This window comes from Cinclus cinclus, chromosome 22, assembly GCF_963662255.1.
Source record: "Cinclus cinclus chromosome 22, bCinCin1.1, whole genome shotgun sequence".
NCBI lineage: Eukaryota > Metazoa > Chordata > Aves > Passeriformes > Cinclidae > Cinclus > Cinclus cinclus.
In genome coordinates, this window is record NC_085067.1 from 4,017,652 (window position 1) to 4,034,850 (window position 17,199).

General features: G+C 46.1%; 1 protein-coding gene across 2 annotated transcripts in view; it reads left to right on the forward strand.

The window, feature by feature from the left end:
• Positions 1 to 17,199, forward strand: part of SSH2 (slingshot protein phosphatase 2) — a 90,874-nt gene that overhangs the window by 49,158 nt on the left and 24,517 nt on the right. For both annotated transcript variants that reach the window (XM_062507252.1, XM_062507250.1), the window contains 2 exons: positions 8,755 to 8,858; positions 13,493 to 13,557. In XM_062507252.1, the coding sequence (XP_062363236.1) occupies positions 8,755 to 8,858; positions 13,493 to 13,557 (169 nt within the window). The remainder of the gene's footprint in view (positions 1 to 8,754; positions 8,859 to 13,492; positions 13,558 to 17,199) is intronic.

A 17,199-nucleotide genomic window follows, 5' to 3' on the forward strand; every position in this document is an offset into this window, starting at 1 on the left:
TGCCTGGGGGAGCTGTGACTGCTGGGGTGGGAGTGGGGGGTACAGAGTGCCCTGCCTTGAGCCGGTGCTGGGGACTTGTCACCTCCTGGTCACACGTCACACCCATCTCAGGGAGACAGCCAGCGCTGGCCCTGGCTCAGGCAAGTCAGTGATCTCCTTCCATATGTGAAGTGCTGGACGTACTTTGTCTAAATATAGGGGACCCTGGACTTGGCTGTGGTGGGGAGGGACAGTATGTTGACCTCAGTGTGTCTCCTGTGACTTGTGTTACAGTTGTATTTAAAGCAGATGGGTCCTTCTTGCAGGATGCTGCCAGTCAGGCCAAACATGGTCAGGTCTGTGACAGTGATATGCAGAGAGATTGGCTTTAAAATGTGTTATAAAATATCCAGTTTTATACGTGTTTAATCGTGGTGGGGAGAGACCAGGTTGTTAATCAACCACTGGAGGGTCTGTCAGCTGTCATTTAAGGTTTAAAAACAAACGTACTGTGTATGAAGGCAATGCTTTCAAATTCTGGTGGCAGATGAGATTACTGTGTGGTTTAAAGATAATCAACATGGACTGTGTTAATTAGGAGAGAAAAAAAGATAAGTATGTGACAGTCAGAGGGGCGTTCTTACTGAGGATTAACTAATCAAAAAGCTGGTGGTTGTTTTTCTCTGTTCCTTGGTGTGATAGATTCTCCTTAGGAAGTTTTCTCATGTTGATTAAAGTGTTTCTAAGAACATATTTGTGAAAGCATTTTTTGGTACCACAGCAGCTGGCTCAGTTTGGGCAGGCTGAGCTGGTAGGAGCACAGCATGTGGTGCTAAAACACCGTGGAGTGTTCTCCTGGGTCCTGCTGTCCTGCTCCATGAACCCTGTGGTATGCATTAAAAATGCCCAAGGATGTTTAAACAGTATATGGCACAAGAAGAATGTGATGTAGAGCTTTCATCTGGGAATGTCTTGACTTAGAGACCTGGAAGCCTTTGGGGACTATCATGTAAAACAAATTCCTTTCATGGTCTCACTTCCGGTCTGGGTCTCTTGCTTTTAAAAGTGCAGAGAATCAAATTTCTTCTGTAAACACCAAGTGCCTGGATTTCTTAATCAGCATCCTAATTGTGTTAGCCACCCCCTTCCTAGTCTGTGAACTGCCGTGCTCAGACTGCAGGAAGAATGGTTTTGTGCATATCTTCAGTCTCGAATTTCAGAGACATCAGGGCTTTGTTTGCACAACTTGTTTTGCTGTTGCTTTTTGGAATCTTTTTCTTTCTGGATGCATGAATTCTCTGAAGCCGCCTTGGAGGCTGAACATGGACCACCAACACGTGCCTTGCTGGGACTCCCTCTTTGTTGCATAGCCAGGGAGGCAGGCAGTAAAGCTTTTGGCTATTTGTGCTCCGTGGAAAATGAGTCCTTTTTAGTCTGATAACTTAAATTGTCCCTTCTTCATTGCCATGGTGATCCTACAACCCATGTCCAGGTTTATATTCCATGAAATAAATAATTACCTGATGATCTGTTATTAGCAGGGTGTCCCCCCAGCCTGCACTGCTTCTCTGCAGTGACAACAACCACAGCTCAGCACATCTCCCTCTCCCCAGCCTCAGCACCAGGACATTGCCTCCCTTCCGAGGCTGCCGAGGGCTGGCAGAAGTGGTGGGGACAGGCTGGGCAGCGAGGTGACACAGGCAGGGCTGTGTCAGGGTTACTGTAGGAGCACGCGCTCAGCAGCAGCCCAGTGAAACCCAATCTGGAGCTGCCAGCAGCAGGCTGGGCACAGGGCTGGCTGGTGATGTCCATGCCAGGGCTCTGCCTGCATTGCCTGGGCTTTAGGAGTTCGTTGAGCTGGTTCATCTGTAGGTGAAGAGTATGTGACAGGAGCAGGAAACCCACATGGGCTTTCACTTCCATCAGACACCATAAAATGTTGTCCAGCTTAAAACAAAACCCTGTCTGCTTTCCTTCGCCTGTAACGAATAAATCCCAGCCCTGCCTGAGAGGGAATGCATGGGATGTGAGTGTGAAACTCAGCCCTGCAGAGCGAGGCTCGGGGCATCGGGAGGCAGAGGAATGCTGCAGGTGGTTGGGGTTGTCTCGGCGCAGTGCAGCCCTGTCGCAGCTGCGTGGGCTGAAAACTTGGGCTGCAAACAGCAGCTGTTGTTGGTCCCTTTGCTGGCAGCGAGGCAGGGATAAGTTTCTGGCAGGGATAAGTTTCTCTCAGCCCCGAGCTGTTGTCATCCATGCAGTCTCCAAAGGATGCCACTGCTCTCTCCAGTATATCCAGGCTGCCCAAGCTCTGACTGAAGTTTGCAAAGTTATTTCTGGGACTCAATTCAAATGATCTGGTGGCAGAGGAGCTTTAATGGCATGTTATGGTTGGTTCCAGCAGTGGGTGTGAGTTGCAGACTGGTAACATGCTCAGGTGTTGACTGGGTAGCAAAGCTCACCACACCCTGGTGGGATGACCTGAGGCTGGTTTGAGGCCTGTCTCTGAAACTGTGTCTGAGTGTGGTTGTTTTGTGCACCTGAAGTGATTGTTCTTCACTTGCACATGCAGCCATGGTCATCAGGGTTCCCTTGGGCAAGCTGTAACCTTTTTGAATTCAGCAGAAATGCTTTCCTTGCTTGGAGCAAGGAAAAGGAATTAGTCCTTTGGAATTCAGATGTACACCCATCCATCCTCACCTTGACTGTCTTCTGGCAAGCTGTGAGTTTTTCCTGTTGTCTTAGTTTGGCTTTAGGAGTTGTCCATATTGGAGCCCAAGGCGAGGGAAAAGGTGACCTGGTGCTGGTGAGAAGGAATCAGTAGGTAATTTCACGTGAATGAGTAAGAGTTGGCATTGCAGATCTTTCTGTGATGATGCCTGTCTGTGTCATGGAAGCTGAATTCTCTCTCCAGGGAGCCCCACCTTGGAGCAAAGGAAGTGCCTGCAGACAGTTCCTTTTTTTTTAAAAAAAAAAAAAAAAAAAGAAAAGGCACAAATGCAGATGTTGCTAAAAGATGCAGTTTGCGTCAAACCTCTGAGCCCAAGTGGGTTCCCACGCTCGGTTTGTTTTTTTCCTCGGGCTGTTTCTTAAGTTGCAAAAGTGCCTTTGATGGAGAACCACTTCCCTTTTCTCTCCCTGCCCTCGGTGGTGTCACCTCTGCTGACAGTGTGACTGACCCCTTTTCGGTAAGCTGTGGCCCTTGTTTTGCTCGGCACTGAGTTTGTTTCTGTTTTGGGTGTCAGAGAAGCCTGTGCTTGTCTGTGTTTGCTGCCAGCTGACCCTGTTAATACAAATGTCAGTGCAGGGCAGTCCTGAGTTGTCCTTGCCCTTTCATTTTCCCTGTAAGGTTTTGGTGGGTTTTCTTTATTAGTAATTAGTATTGTGCTTTACTCTGCCCTCTGTGTGAAGAGAATCAAGCACCTTCATCCCTTGCCTAGGAGCAAAGGTTTAAACTGGAAGCCAAACATTGCTTCCCTCTATTTAATTAATACTGCAGGCAGTTATTAAACCAGGTGCTTTAAAAAGTAAACAGGGGAAATAGGGATGTTGTTTATTGAAAAACAAACTACAGTGAAGGTGAAAGAGACACTTCCCTGGGGAGGGGTGATGGAGGAATGCAATGCTTTTATCTGATGTTTGAGGGAGAAGTGCCCTGGGCTGCCAGGCTGCTCATAATCCAGCTGTGCACCCAGCTGCTGGTACACCCCTGGGTATGGGACTGATGCTTTATTAACCAGGACTTTTCTTGTGGGCAGGTGAAGGGGTTGGGAGGCTGGCAGTGGGAGCTGTCCCTGGAGCAGGTGTGATGCCAGGCCCCAGGGCTGCCTGTGGAGAAAATGAAACAGCCAGTTTGGGAAGGGGAGCAGGAGGAGGGAGGGACTGGGCTGAAAAAATCAGCAAGCTGCTGTGCTTACCCCCCTGCTACTTCTCCCATGCCAGGCCCAGCGGGCTGCAGGGGAATTGCTGCTCTTGCAGTCCTGGCTGCTCCAGAGCTCACCCACGTGTCCCTGGCTGCCCTCTCTCCTTCCTTCCACACCTCGGGAATGAGCTAAGTGTTGACGCCTGCTGTGCCACTCCTGCCAGCCTTGGAGTTTTGGTCTTTTTGTTTGGTTTGAGTTTTGTAGCCGCTGGATTAAGGGAGGATGATACAGCTGAGCTGGCAGCTGAGGTGTTCAAGGCAGCGTTGGTTGCTCGTGTTAGAATAAAATCTGGGGGGCTCTTGAGGGACTGCACAACTCTCTTGTCATGGGGAGCTACAGCTGGAGCCAGCCTTGGCATTGAAATTCCATTGTAGCTGGTTCAGAGCTCTTTTCTGCTGGGCTCTGGTTAATAAATACCCACTAAGAGAAATTGTATTTCTGTAAGTCATACAGGTAGTGAACTTCCATTCAAATGTGAAGTACCTTGAAACCCTCATTTCCCCTACCACCACTTTTCAATCTCCCATTTCATCTAAGGGTAAGGGTGAACAAGGTGGAGGATGTGACCACACACAGTGCCCATGTGCCTTAGGCATGGCTGCGAGGAGGTGACAGCACGAGGAGGTGTTGGCCTGTGCCACACTGACCTGTCCTGTGCATTGTGTGGGAGGATGTGGAGGGAAGGACTTCTGCTGCCGAGCCTGTCAGGGAATGGTGCCAACAATGGTTGTGCTACTTGGCAAGTGCCCAGCCAAGGGCTGGGCTGGACAGGACAGAGCCTGCTCTAAGGGAGCTGGTCTGATGATTAAAGAGAGCCAATTTTTGGAAAGTCATCCTCAGGCTCACAATAACTGAAGTGTTTATTAGGATAAAACATTGCCAGTAGCTGTTCAGGTGCCTCCTTGCCTTATTCCTAAAAAGGTTTTCTCTCCTTTCATTGTAAAGCAGTTTACTTTTGAAACTGCAAGGTTCCTTTTGGAGCCTTTTACTCTGAGAACTGAGGGTTTCTCATTGAAATTGGAGGGTGGTGCAGATTCACCTGCCTCCTGGCTGGGAGCTGGAAGGCATTGTCCAGGGGGTCATAGCAGTGCATCCAATGATTTGTGTTACCACATCTCTTTGGCACAGCCCCTTTCTCTTTTGTGCCCTCAAACTAGTGTATTTGGTGTTTGTGCTTGCAGTTTACGAATGCAGCTGTTCAGTGTTACATCTGGGAAGGCATTCATTATTTGTTTGCCATCTGTAAGTTCTGTGTGGATCTCATTTTGCAGCATAATGAGAATTTAGCTTGAACTGTGCAGTGATTTCCTTGTGCAGGAGGAGCTCAGCCCTGGGCAGCACATCAGGGAGAACAGGAATCACTTCTGTTTCCTGCTAAGATTTTAAGATTTTACAGTTACTGCTGGTTAGAAACAGAGCCTTCTGAGGGCAGTGTCTGTATCTTTTGTGCAAAAGGCTTTAAATAGTTGTGATGTGACTTGTACAATTTCTACAAAATATTTTCTGCCTGGGAGAAAAATTGGTACAAGTAGTGATTTCCATAGAAGTTGCTGTAGTCTTCTACTTGCTTTGGTTCTCTTCCCAGTGAGTAGGGAATTACAAATGGCACATCCCTGGTAGCCTTGAGTCTTCTGCATCACTGCAGAGGTGAACATGAAACAGAAGGGGTTTTCCCCCCAGCTGTTGTGCTGAGGATTATGAACTCTTTCATAGGTATGTCCTGAGTAAGTCTTCTTCTGAAAAAACCTGCTGTGCAGTACAGAGGACTGATGACAAGCCTGGGGTGCTGATAAAACACAGCTCAGCTTTGTTACCTGTGCCAAGTTGGCTCCTTGTCTTCTTCTGTCCTGGACTCAACTTCTCTCCTAACCACACTGAGTGTCTTTTAACACCAGTCTGTTCCAGGAGAGTGTTTCAGAGAGCACTGAAGCTCCTGTAGACTCCAGGAAGTCACATTTTGTGAAGTATTTCAAAGCCCACATAATGCTTGGGAGCTATTGAGCTGCCAGCAGGGTGAAATCAATAGTGGATGGCAACACTTGTTTTCAGCCTTAATTGCCCTTTTCACTGACATTTTTTCTACCTTTTGGGGTTTTGAAGTATCTCAGACTGGGACCTGATGGTAGTGTACCACCTGAAGAATCCTTTTCCTTTATATGTAAGGTTCAGTATCCAAAGGTAACCCTGCCCTAAAATATGGTGCTTTAGGTGTAGCTCATGGCAGGGACTGTCCAAACAAGATGGACCCAAATGGAGCAGCCATCTGGGTGTGGCACAGTGATTGCTTTTAGGGTCCATGTAGAGCATCCCAGGCACCAAAATCAGCATCTGCTGAATTTAGTTTTAGAGCTACTTGGACTTTCATATGAATTTGTTGCCTTTCCTCCCAAGATTTTCTTTACTGCTCAAATCTCAGAGCAAGATCTCTGTTTTGTGCTTTTGTGTATTATGGGTTTCTTATCTGGGCACTGATGCATCTGGGGTTAGAATTCAGGGCAGGTGATGCCAGGGGTGCACAGTGAGCGTCCCCACAGCTGGATTTGGCACAAGGCTCCTGTCTCCACGGAGCTGTTTTCTCCCAGCAGTGCTGATGGCCATCTCCTGCCCCGCGGGAGGTGCTGCCCTCCCTGCCTGACCTCCTTGTTCCACAAGAATGATCTGCTTTGCCACATTCTTCAGCTGTTCCAGCCCTTTGTATGGGAAATCACTTTCCCTAGTCCTACCGAGTTGCACTAAAAGCCCGTGGTTAATGGCCCAAAACAAGGCTCCCCTGGCCCTAGGAGAGAAGGTGGCCTCCTAGAAGGATGCACCTGATAGGAGTCTTTAGTTCTGCTGCTCTTTCCTTTCCAGGCAGGTAGCTGAGAGTTGGTGATAAGGGAAAGTGATGGAATTGAGAAGATTTTTAACCTTCTGGCCCTCTTAGCTACATTATCCACTAAAAATAGTTGCTAATTCCATCTTCTGGGGGAACCTTAGGCACAGGCTAAAGGATTGCTAATATTAGTGGTTGGCTTTGCTGATAAATTAACTGTATGAAAGCTGTCTGTGAGTGCTGGATTCTTTCTCTTCCTCTGCAGACTTTTAAGAGTTTTCTTCTGTGGTGAGATTATAATGGGAGGAGGATAAATTACTTTTATCATTAATAATGCTGTTATTACTTTTTTAAATGTCCTTAAGATAACTTGGTGTTTCTCTTGTTCAGGCTGTAAGAAGCTGTGTAGCTTGAGAACTTGAGGGGATTTATTTGTCAGCAAAAGCTTGAAAGGCTCAGTTGATTTTTTTAATGTGAGAACAGTCTAAGGAAAGATATTCAGTGTGCCCAATGAACTTCTTATTTTTTTCTTTTAACTTTAGTATAAGTAGAGAACTCTCTGATCCGTTTTAATTTAGGATGAGTGATTTTCTCCTTTTTGAAATTCTGTTTTTGTTGAAACATCCAGAGCATGTTTGACATCTGGTTCAATTTTAGGAAAAAAGTTCTGGGAGCAACTTTGTCACTCAGGAGTGCTGAGGGTATGACAGCATGGTCTAGACATTGGGATGTGCTGCAGCCTTGAGAAAAGTCTTTCTGACTCTGTGCATCTGCTTTTCTGGAGCTTGGAAAGCTTCATTTTTTATATCCCTGGCAGCAAAATGGAGAGGTGCCCAGAAATGTGTTTGAGCTTAGGGGGAAATCCAACTTTAATGCAAGCTTTTCTAATTATTTTACTTATAAAGATGTAGTCAGAAAAGCAGTCAACCCCAAATAATGAAAATATATGGCAGGGCTTTTTACTCAATTAATTTTGCAGTCCTCATCCCATAGAAGAAGCGAATAACTAACTAGGCTTGATATTTAAGTTGAGAAAGGAATAAAAAGTTCCTAAGCTCTTGCTTGGTGGAAGGACAAGCCAAAATCTTTTTCAAAGCATGGAGCTGTTGGGATGCACGATGCCAGGGACTCTCCCATCCTGTCTTATCATATTCATCAACCATCCTGTTGACTAGAGAATTGTTTCTGGCATTCTTCAAAGCTTCTAGGACTGTCTTATCAATTCTGAGAAAAGCAGGAACTCTCAAGTATGCAACAGGATGGCTGCATTGCAGAATCTGGACTGTGTCTTGCTTTTTCCATGAACCACAGCATCTGCAAGAAAAAGGCTGGAAGATGTGCTTGAAATACCAGCTGTTCCTCAGTACTTGAGAATTCTTTATTGCCCCTTTTTACAAACTTCTATCATCATGTGACTTCAGAAAGGGCAAAATGAAGGCGTGAAGTGATGGCCGAGTTCAACAGCATTACAGTTTCTTGCTTTTGTGATTTATAAGTCTTTGAGAGTTAATCATCATGCAATTCATAGAGAGTCGTTTTACGATTTCTTAATCTGTTGTGTACACTAATTTTCTTTTGGCTAACTGCTGAAGGGAGACATTTGTTTCTGCAGGGCATCAGCTGTGTCTGAGGCACAAAGCTCAGGGTTAACGGAGTCCATAATTACCCAGATGCGTGGGCTTGTTCTGTTCATCACCATTTAGAAATGTGGATCTGTCCTCTTGACTTTCAAATCGAAAATGTAGCCATAGGTGAATCCCCTCTGCCTGCTCAGGTTGCACCTCTGCAGGCAGAGTGGCACCAGCATATGTTCTGCTTTTCTGTGTTTCTCTGTTTGTGTTGTTCTCAGTTATGCTTTGAATGTTTTACAGAACTTACATGGGGGGAAAGGTTCTTTGCAAACAGAATGATATGGTCTAAATCACTTCCTTGCAGGAGAACAGAGCGTGCATTCAGTGCTTTTAACCTCTCTTGTTCACTGCTTTTGTCCTTTTTGAAGACAAGGCACTTTTCCTCACCCCTTTTTTGTCTTTTCCCTTGCAGCATCAGCGAAAGCTTCCTCACTGTGAAAGGTGCAGCTCTCTTCCTGCCACGAGGAAATGGGTCATCCACTCCCAGGATCAGTCACAGGCGCAACAAACATGCAGGTAAGTGTGGTATCGATGGCTGGGGCTTGTCTGCTCCCTCTTGTTTCAGAGTCCACCTTTCTTGAGCTCATTCTCACCTGATGACACACATTTGTCTGGCCCACGTGTGTATTAAAGCCTGACCTGCCAGTCTCAATGCTGATAGCAGAGAAAGCTTTCAAAACTCTCCTGTTCAAACAGGATCATCAAACAAATAAGTGACATCAGGGCAGCAGTCATGACGTGGTGGAGACTTGAGAATGAGTGCCCCCCCCAAATATCATCCTGTGATTTTAGTATGGGATAGAGGGGGGAGGATTGCCTTCAAAACCTTCATGCACTGCACTGGCAAGCCTGAATTTGTGATATGGGATAAGTAATGGTCCTTCCTAACATGAAAGTAACTGGTTATAATGGAGGAAAGGGAGGAGGATTACCAGGCTTACCTCCACGTGGGGGTGAGGAAACCTCTGAGCAAAGTCAGTGAGACTTCTCAGAGGTGTGAGCAGAGTGAGTAATACAGAGTTGGTTATAGTTCCACCTCCTTTATCTGCTGGCAGTTTGTGTTTTTGCTTTGACTCTCTTTGAAAAGTTGCTCTGAGTAACATAACTCAAACATATCAGGGTAGGGTATTTTTCATTGGCTGTATGGTGCTTAATCACTGATGGTGTTTTACAGGAATCTGATAGTGTGGGGATTTCTCCCTTCCATAAAGCAATTGGCAGGAAACAAAAATAAATTGAGACATTTGCACATGGGACAGAGATAGAAACAGAGACAGGAGTCATCGTGGTTTGCCAGATAGTGACCAGGAAAACGTGATTTGGTTTGGTTCCAGGTGTAGATCCCTTTGTACTTTGACACCATCAGACTGTCATCCACCTCGCCATCTGTCAGTTACATATGTGATGACTGGTCACCTCAAAATCTGTTTGCAAACATATTTATAGAAAAAGTTTAAGTCAGAAGGTATTTAATTATATACTTCCACTCAAACATAGCACAAGCAGTACCCAAATTGCTTTGGTGCGATGCATTAATTACCAGTTGTCAAAAGAAGACGTTCTGAAACTGAAATTAAGGCTGGCCTTTCTGGTCGAGAATGAAGTGGCATGTCCTTTAGTGTGAAAGTAGAGTCAGCAATCTTAAAAAAGTTTCTCTTGGCTTGTCTTGGTTTTAATCTCTCCAAAGTCCATTGCTGAAGCCCAGGTCTCCCCCTAGCACTGCTGCCTTGGCTTTGCCTCGCTGAGGAGACCTACAGGGTGGTTTTCCTGCTGAACCTCTGCAAAGCAGCACAAACAGCTGTACTGAGTCTCTCTGCTTGCCTCATGTACTCACTCCAGCTGATTTGCATAAGGTCTGGAGACCGTGGTGGAAAATAATTGCTTGTCTAATCAGCCCAGAGCTCTTCGAAGCCAGACTGCCAAGGAAGCAAATCCGGTGTGTTGTAATTGCTTACAGTGAGATGTTTGGTATTGCCGAGGCTGGCTTGCCTAAGGGGTGGGATTTTTGTTCTTAGAAGGCTTATTTTATTTCTGTTTCCTCACTTTACAGGGTGAGATTTAATGAGGGATTAGTGCTTTCCTCAGTTTCCTTGCCTGTCAAGTGGTGGAAATGCTGTGAAGAGAGTCCCTTGTCTGAGTGTGCACCAGATTTCTATGAATTTTTCTAGTATCAGCAGACCAAGGCACCAGGGGATCTGTGTGTCACCTTCCTGAGCAAAACATCTGTGTCACCAGAATTGAATCAGTGCTGTGGAGAGTGTGGCTGGCAGTGTGTGCAGCTGCCTCCTTTCTGGGACACCGATAATCCATGCTCAGCTTCCATCCCTGTGTGTGTCGTGACTTATCTCTGGCACACAAAATTAGAAAGGGGATAGAGAGTGGACATTACTTTCCAGTATGGAATTGCTGCCTATACATGCAATAGTTTTTCAAGTGGCTCCAAGAGCATTTTCTAGGAAGCCTGACTGACCTTCCTGACCTGCCTTTTTTTTTAATTCATCGGAGGCTCTAGAATCCAGTGTAAAGCGTGAATGGGTAACAGGAAATCATTAATACTTACCTCCATTTCTCTAATCACACCTCCATCAATGGGAATTATTGGCAGATTGACTAGATGTGGTACCAGCTGTCCATATTCCTCTCCCTGGGTGGTCCTGTGCCACCTGGCAAATTTCTGTGGGATGGTGGGCTTGCTTTTCCACAACAAACAACATTGGAGGTGGCCAGAAAGGGATGCAACTTGCCTGGGGCTTTTGCCATCTCTGGAATACTGTGAATCATTCTTCAGATCCCATCCTTGCCCATGCTTTGCACCTTGCCTGCCAGCTCGAGGGAACAAAAGCATCTGCTCTGCACGGACAATATGATAGGAAGCAGCAGCCCTGCCATGACTACCAGCAAAGCTAGCTCTTCACAGGACAGGATGTGATATCTTTGTGCTGATTCTGGCATGTTAAAGCCTTTCCTTTGGTTTTTCTTAATCCAGGAAGTTTACAAAGTACCTTGTGTGTTTGGGGCTGAAAACCCTGCAAGTTGATTAAAGCTGGCCAAGGAAGTAATCCTTTACTTTCCAGCTCTGGAGATCCCAAGGCTGGCAGGGGAACAGGGAGGAGTGTGGTAAACTTTCTGAGGACGAAGGATAATGGAGCTCCTTGGCTGAGCCTTGCAGAAAGTGTTGTCATAGAAACTTCCTCTCTTTAAGTATTGAGATAATCCAGTAGTCCAGGTGATTTTTTTTTTTAAACTCCGGAAACTTGGGCTCTTAAGACGCTCCCTGAATTACTGGCAGCAATAAGTGGGAACTGCTACGTTTTGTAGAGGGAAAAAGCTGAGATGAAGCATCTTTCATTTCAGACTAAGCCATGTGCATGCTTCATGAGTCAAATACTTGCTGAGCTCTTCCAGGCTGTGGGCAGGATGTGCAGGGGGACCTTTGCTTTTTGACTGAAAGTTCTCAGCAATTCCCACTGTGTTATTAGCTGGAACTTGCTGGAAACTGAGCAGTGCTGTCAGGATTTTGCACTGGTGTTGATGTGGGGAGATGCTGTCACGGCACTCGTGGCAGAACAAGCATCTGATGGATGACTTGGCTTTCCTGAGTACCCTATCTCCATAAATAATTTCTATTTAGGGAGACTCGTGCCAGCCACTCCCGTGCTGGGAACAATGTCCACAGGCAGGAAGCAGCTTCAGGTGCTTGTCACCGGTGATACTTTGTGATTTCCCTGGCACTGCTGAGTGCCTCAGCGTTTTGCCACCCCAAGTTAAAAATGCATTCCCAGAGCATTGACTCATTCTCCATATGCTGAAATGTGTTTCAAGGAGGAAGGAATAGGAGAGCACGGATTGCAGTGTCCTGCGTAACCCACTCCATGCTGGGCTGTCTCTGTCCCATCCAGGGAGGGGCTGCCCAGCCCTTCAGCCTTGCTCTTCCACCAACTACAAAAATCATCTGGAAAACAGGTACTCTCACTGGGCAGCCTTTCCTTTCTTCTTCCTTTTTTTGGTATTTCTGGATGCTGCTCCGTGTCTGAGCTTTCCTTATTTCTGAGAGTCTGTGAAGTAACATGGATTCTAGCACCACTGGTGAATCAGAAAGGGAGGTCAGAGGGATTAACCAGACTTCCTAGAAAAGGTTCTTGTAGCTGATCCTGCTGAATATTTGCTCCTTGCAGTGTTGCCTAAACTCAGCTTCCTGGCTGTGGGGGAGTGGGAGAGGGTGGAAGAGTAAAGGCTCCTCTTCTTGCTGATCTGTGCCACCCACCTGGCAGCCCTGAACTCTCCTTTCTGGGAATGCAGATTAATATTCCATGTAATGATTGAAAAAAACAGCCCCTTGGAGGAGGTGTTGCTGCTGGCTGATACTCAGGGGGTGATGTTGGCTCTCCACATGCCAGGAGTAGTGCTGAGAAATCAGTGCAGCAGAGCTGACAGAAAATCATCTCACTTGTCTTTGAAAGCTTGATGTTTTAGGAACCTGGGACACTTGTGTTTTCTTAATAAGACTTAAAATCACAGTCATGCGCTAAATTTAATTTTCCTTTATTTTTCCTCAGCTTCATCAGGAAAGGTGTTGCAAGTGTGCAATTTTTTCTAGGGAAAAATTATAGGTGTTTGACTTTCCTGGTGGCAGTTCTTAGCTGCTTTTGGGTGTGGTTGGTACACAACCATAGGTGGACATGTGCTGCTCTAAAGCAGGACTAAATCTCACTCCAAGAAGAGTATACTTTTGCCTGGGTGGTAGTTCTTCACTGAGTAATAACCTGGTGTAAAAGAAATGGCAAATTTCTGCTTTGAAGCATGTGGTAGAATGAGATATTGAACCACAGGGTGGGGTCCATTTGTATCTAGGTTGACTTGTCTGTCAGAAGAACAAAGAGTACCGAAACACTGCTTATTTCTGTTTAAAAAGATAACAAGATTTAGCAGGGGAGAACACGGTAACACAAGAACAGGTGAGCACACTGAGCAAAGAGCAGCTGACTAAGAGATGACAGAACTCCCATCTCTGAGTAGGTGGGAGTGACAGTGACAACACTGCTGGTGACGTGTCAGGTTTCTCGGTGGACATTTGCTCTGGCTGTACAGCCAGGAACTTGCATGTGATTTAAAACTATTTTTGTGCATTCACCTTGCCCTCTTGCCCGCAGGGGATCTCCAGCAGCACCTGCAGGCCATGTTCATCCTGCTCCGCCCAGAAGACAACATCAGACTGGTAGGTTGGCTTTCTGCTTATCTCCTGTGAACCAATGCAAAGGTTAAGCGCCACTTGACAAACACACCTGTGTAAAAGCAGTGCTGTGTGTGTTGGCGTGGTTTCGTCAGCAGGTTTGGGGAGTCTTTGCAACCACAAAGGTAGGAAAGCAGCTGGTTGAGAAAGGCCTGCTTTGGTTGTTCATTGAGACAAACTGTATGGCTAGAAGGTTGTCTTTGAAGCAAGTATTGAATATCTGTGCTCTCAAAAAAATATGGTAACAATTGCCAGAGAGGATGGGTAAATTATCTTGGTGACCTGTTTAAATCAAGAGTAGGTGACTTAACGTCTGACCAGTGTGAGTGAGCAGCTGCCCTTCTGTGAGAGTCCAGTTGTGTTCCTCACTCTGCTCTCCTGACGTGTGGCATCCCAAAAGGCCATGGCTGGACAGGTGGGACCATGTAGGATCCCCATCTGGCCACACACCTGCACTGAACCTTGGCCTTCTGCTTTCCTGGGCTGTTGCATCCTATATTGATGTAATGAAAATGAGGCATTCAGCTCATAGCATTGATGCACAGTCATGAAGAGCTCCAGAAGCCAAATGTGAGCAGTGAGGAATTTGCCTGGGACATGTTGAAGTGCTCTACAAGGCCAGGCATGACTGCAGTGTGTCTGCACCTTTCATCATTCAGTAGCCTGAAGTTTGTTTCCTGTGTTTCCTTGGTGCATCTTAGCAACGTCTGCCCAAAGAAGGACTGCCATCATCACAAGTGTTATTCTGGCACCTCTGGTTTGCTGAATCCTCCTGAGCTGTGCTGGAGATGGGATCATTGGATGAGTATAGCTAGGAAACAGCCATGGTTACTATGGAATGCTATATCTTCCCAAGTGACCACCAAAAATAGTTTGCCATAAGCAAGCCAAAGGACCTAATCCCCTAAACTTTGCCAGGCACACCTTGCTGTCATTAAAATTTCAGTGAAAATGATGGGAATGGGGGTTCTCAATGCTTTTCAGAATTTGAGCCAGGGTTAGAACATTGGAAGCTATTGAACAAGGCATTGTTCAGCAGTATCACTGGCTACATTGTGTGATTTGGGACAAATTAGCCTTAACAGCTGAATAAGGACTTTGTGGGCTGAGACATAAACCCTTTTGTCCAGAGCTACATTTGGAATGCTGAAATCTTGCATGAGGTTAAGTTCGATAGTCTACTTGAATTTAATTGATTCTTGACGAACGAAGGGTGTGCAGGGCTGCAATGGACTCTCTCATAAGACAGCAGATACAAATGAGATTTGAAATATAAACAGTACTGAGAGAAATGCATTCTCTTCATTTTGTTGGCTGCTGTCATTCAGAGGGCCAGCTTCACAGCTCAGGGGGCAGCAGAGGAATCTAATCCTCTAAAAACCTACACTTAAAATTTGGAATAACTCTTGTTTCTGTTGGAGCTCTTGGCAGAGGTTTTTAGCCTTCCATGAGAGCAGGATTAGAGCCATGTTACTGGTGTAAGGTCAGTAGGAAGGAGGAAAAAGAGTTAAGAATGCAAAGTGATTGAACATGTTCCTGTAGCTTGGCAGAGCTGGGAACTTCAAAGTTGGACATGGTTTTTTGTCTTCAAATAATTTATCTCTGTGAGAAATGCATTCTTGTATGAAACACCTACTATCATGGAGCATGAAAGGTCAGTATGAACTTCTCAGAATGTGCTGTTCATAAGGGCTGGTGAAATATCACATCATACTTCTGATGATACAAGAATACAGCAGAAGATAAAGTTGGCTTGTGTTCAGGTGAGCCAAAAACTTAAGAAGAATGTGGCTGGCCCTGAAAGGACTACAGGGGATGACTTGTTTTGACTAGACTACAAATAACCTTCCCAAACTGAAGAGAAAGCCAGCTCTGTGTAGATGAGCTGGTTGAGAAATAACTTTCCATCTCATCATAGTCCCTGAAGCCAGGCCACCCTCCCTAGAGTGACTGGGATTTCAAATATCTTTATTTAAAAGGCACCAGAGCACTTGGTGTGCTCCTGCTGGCAGGTGAGCATGTGAGCTAGCACTTCATGGAAAGGTTGGAGATTCATTTGTGGTTTGATAGGCACGTTGGGGCTCTAAGAGTAATTTGTGAAGTTGGCTGGTTTACAATGTCAATTCTACTGTTTTAATACTCCAGTAAACTTAGCAAAATACATTATCTGCCAAATAATTTTGTGCTAAGGATGTACATGTTGAACCCAGAGACCCACACTAAGCCATTCCCTATTTCTCTTAACTGGCCTCTGAAAATGCCACCTTACCAGCCTGTAGCTACGTGACTTTTGCTCGCTGTTTGTCTTGCCCTGTTCTACGAGGTCTTGCATCGAGACTTCCCGTTACTGCTAGCCAAATTGGTTTAGCAAAGTAAGTTAGATTTTGTTAATCCTCTTGCTGCTGGACTGTCCTCAAGAGAAGCAGAACAGAAACTTCTGTGTGGATGCCCCAGACATGGGGCAGCTGTGTCTGTCTGCTCCCATTTTAGGCAAGTCTGTGCTGCTTGTTGAGGTTTGGTTCCTAATGTAGATAATGACTTCAACCACCAAGACCTTGGTGATTACTTGCACATCTAGGTTGAAGAGCACCTTTCTGTTTTCCCACAAGTGGTTAGTTCTAGAAACAACCATCTTGGGGAGAATTCGCACCCTGAAGGACTGACCCTTTGATCCTCCGTGTTTCCAAAGGAATCCCAGTGAGTCAAGGAGAAAGAAGGAAAATAAGGCTGGTTTTAGCATGACTTATTCTAAGGAGATGGGGTGGGGCACAGTCTCTGGCTGTACAGAGCACGGCTGTCTGCTGGCATCAGCATTTGGGTAGTTTCTGTTGGTTTTTGGTCCAACTGGGCAAGTCTGGAAGACTCTGTCAACCCTGTCTCCTGCCTGCACTTGCTGTTCTGCCCCATCACCAGAGCTGCTGCTCCCTGCAATGCCACTGGGAAGCTTTCCCTGCTGCACTCAGCATTCCCTGCCACAGAGCACTCTGCTGGGATGGCAAGCTCCGTTCAGCTGCCAGGCACTGGTTTAACCTTTGTTGTAGACTCCACCACGTGTTGAGGTCAAGATTTCCCAGCTGGTGGACAGGAGAGCTCTGAGGAGATCAGAGGGGGTTTCCTCTAACCTGAGAGGTGCTACTCTGACTTGAAGACCAAGTTGTGAACAACTAAAGGAGCATATTGGGAAAAGCAGCCTGCTCCTGAAAGATCTGACAACAATAGTTAATCTCTTAGCTTTTTTAAGGTTGGCCGTTTAAACTGGGATCTCTGAGCCATGACCTCCTGTAAGGGCCACCAAGAGGCATCTACACAAGCCATGGCTCAGGAGGGCTGCTGGTGTTTGAGGAATTTGGGTTCAGTTTGTGGAGGATGTCAAACACCACTTCAGAATTCAACCACTGGGTTGCAAGGAATTCAAGAACTGTGTCCTGTTGCAGCAGGCAGGGATCTGTGCACACCACAGTGCAAAGCTGGGCTGGGACAGCTCCTTCTCACCCATGTTTGCTCTCTGCAGGCCCTGCTCAAAGTTCAAGCAGCAGTTTAACAATGTGGTAAACACTGAGGCCAGACAGAGTCTTGGGGTTGGATTGGGCCATCCAAAGTTAAGGTTTAGTATACAGAACTAAGACA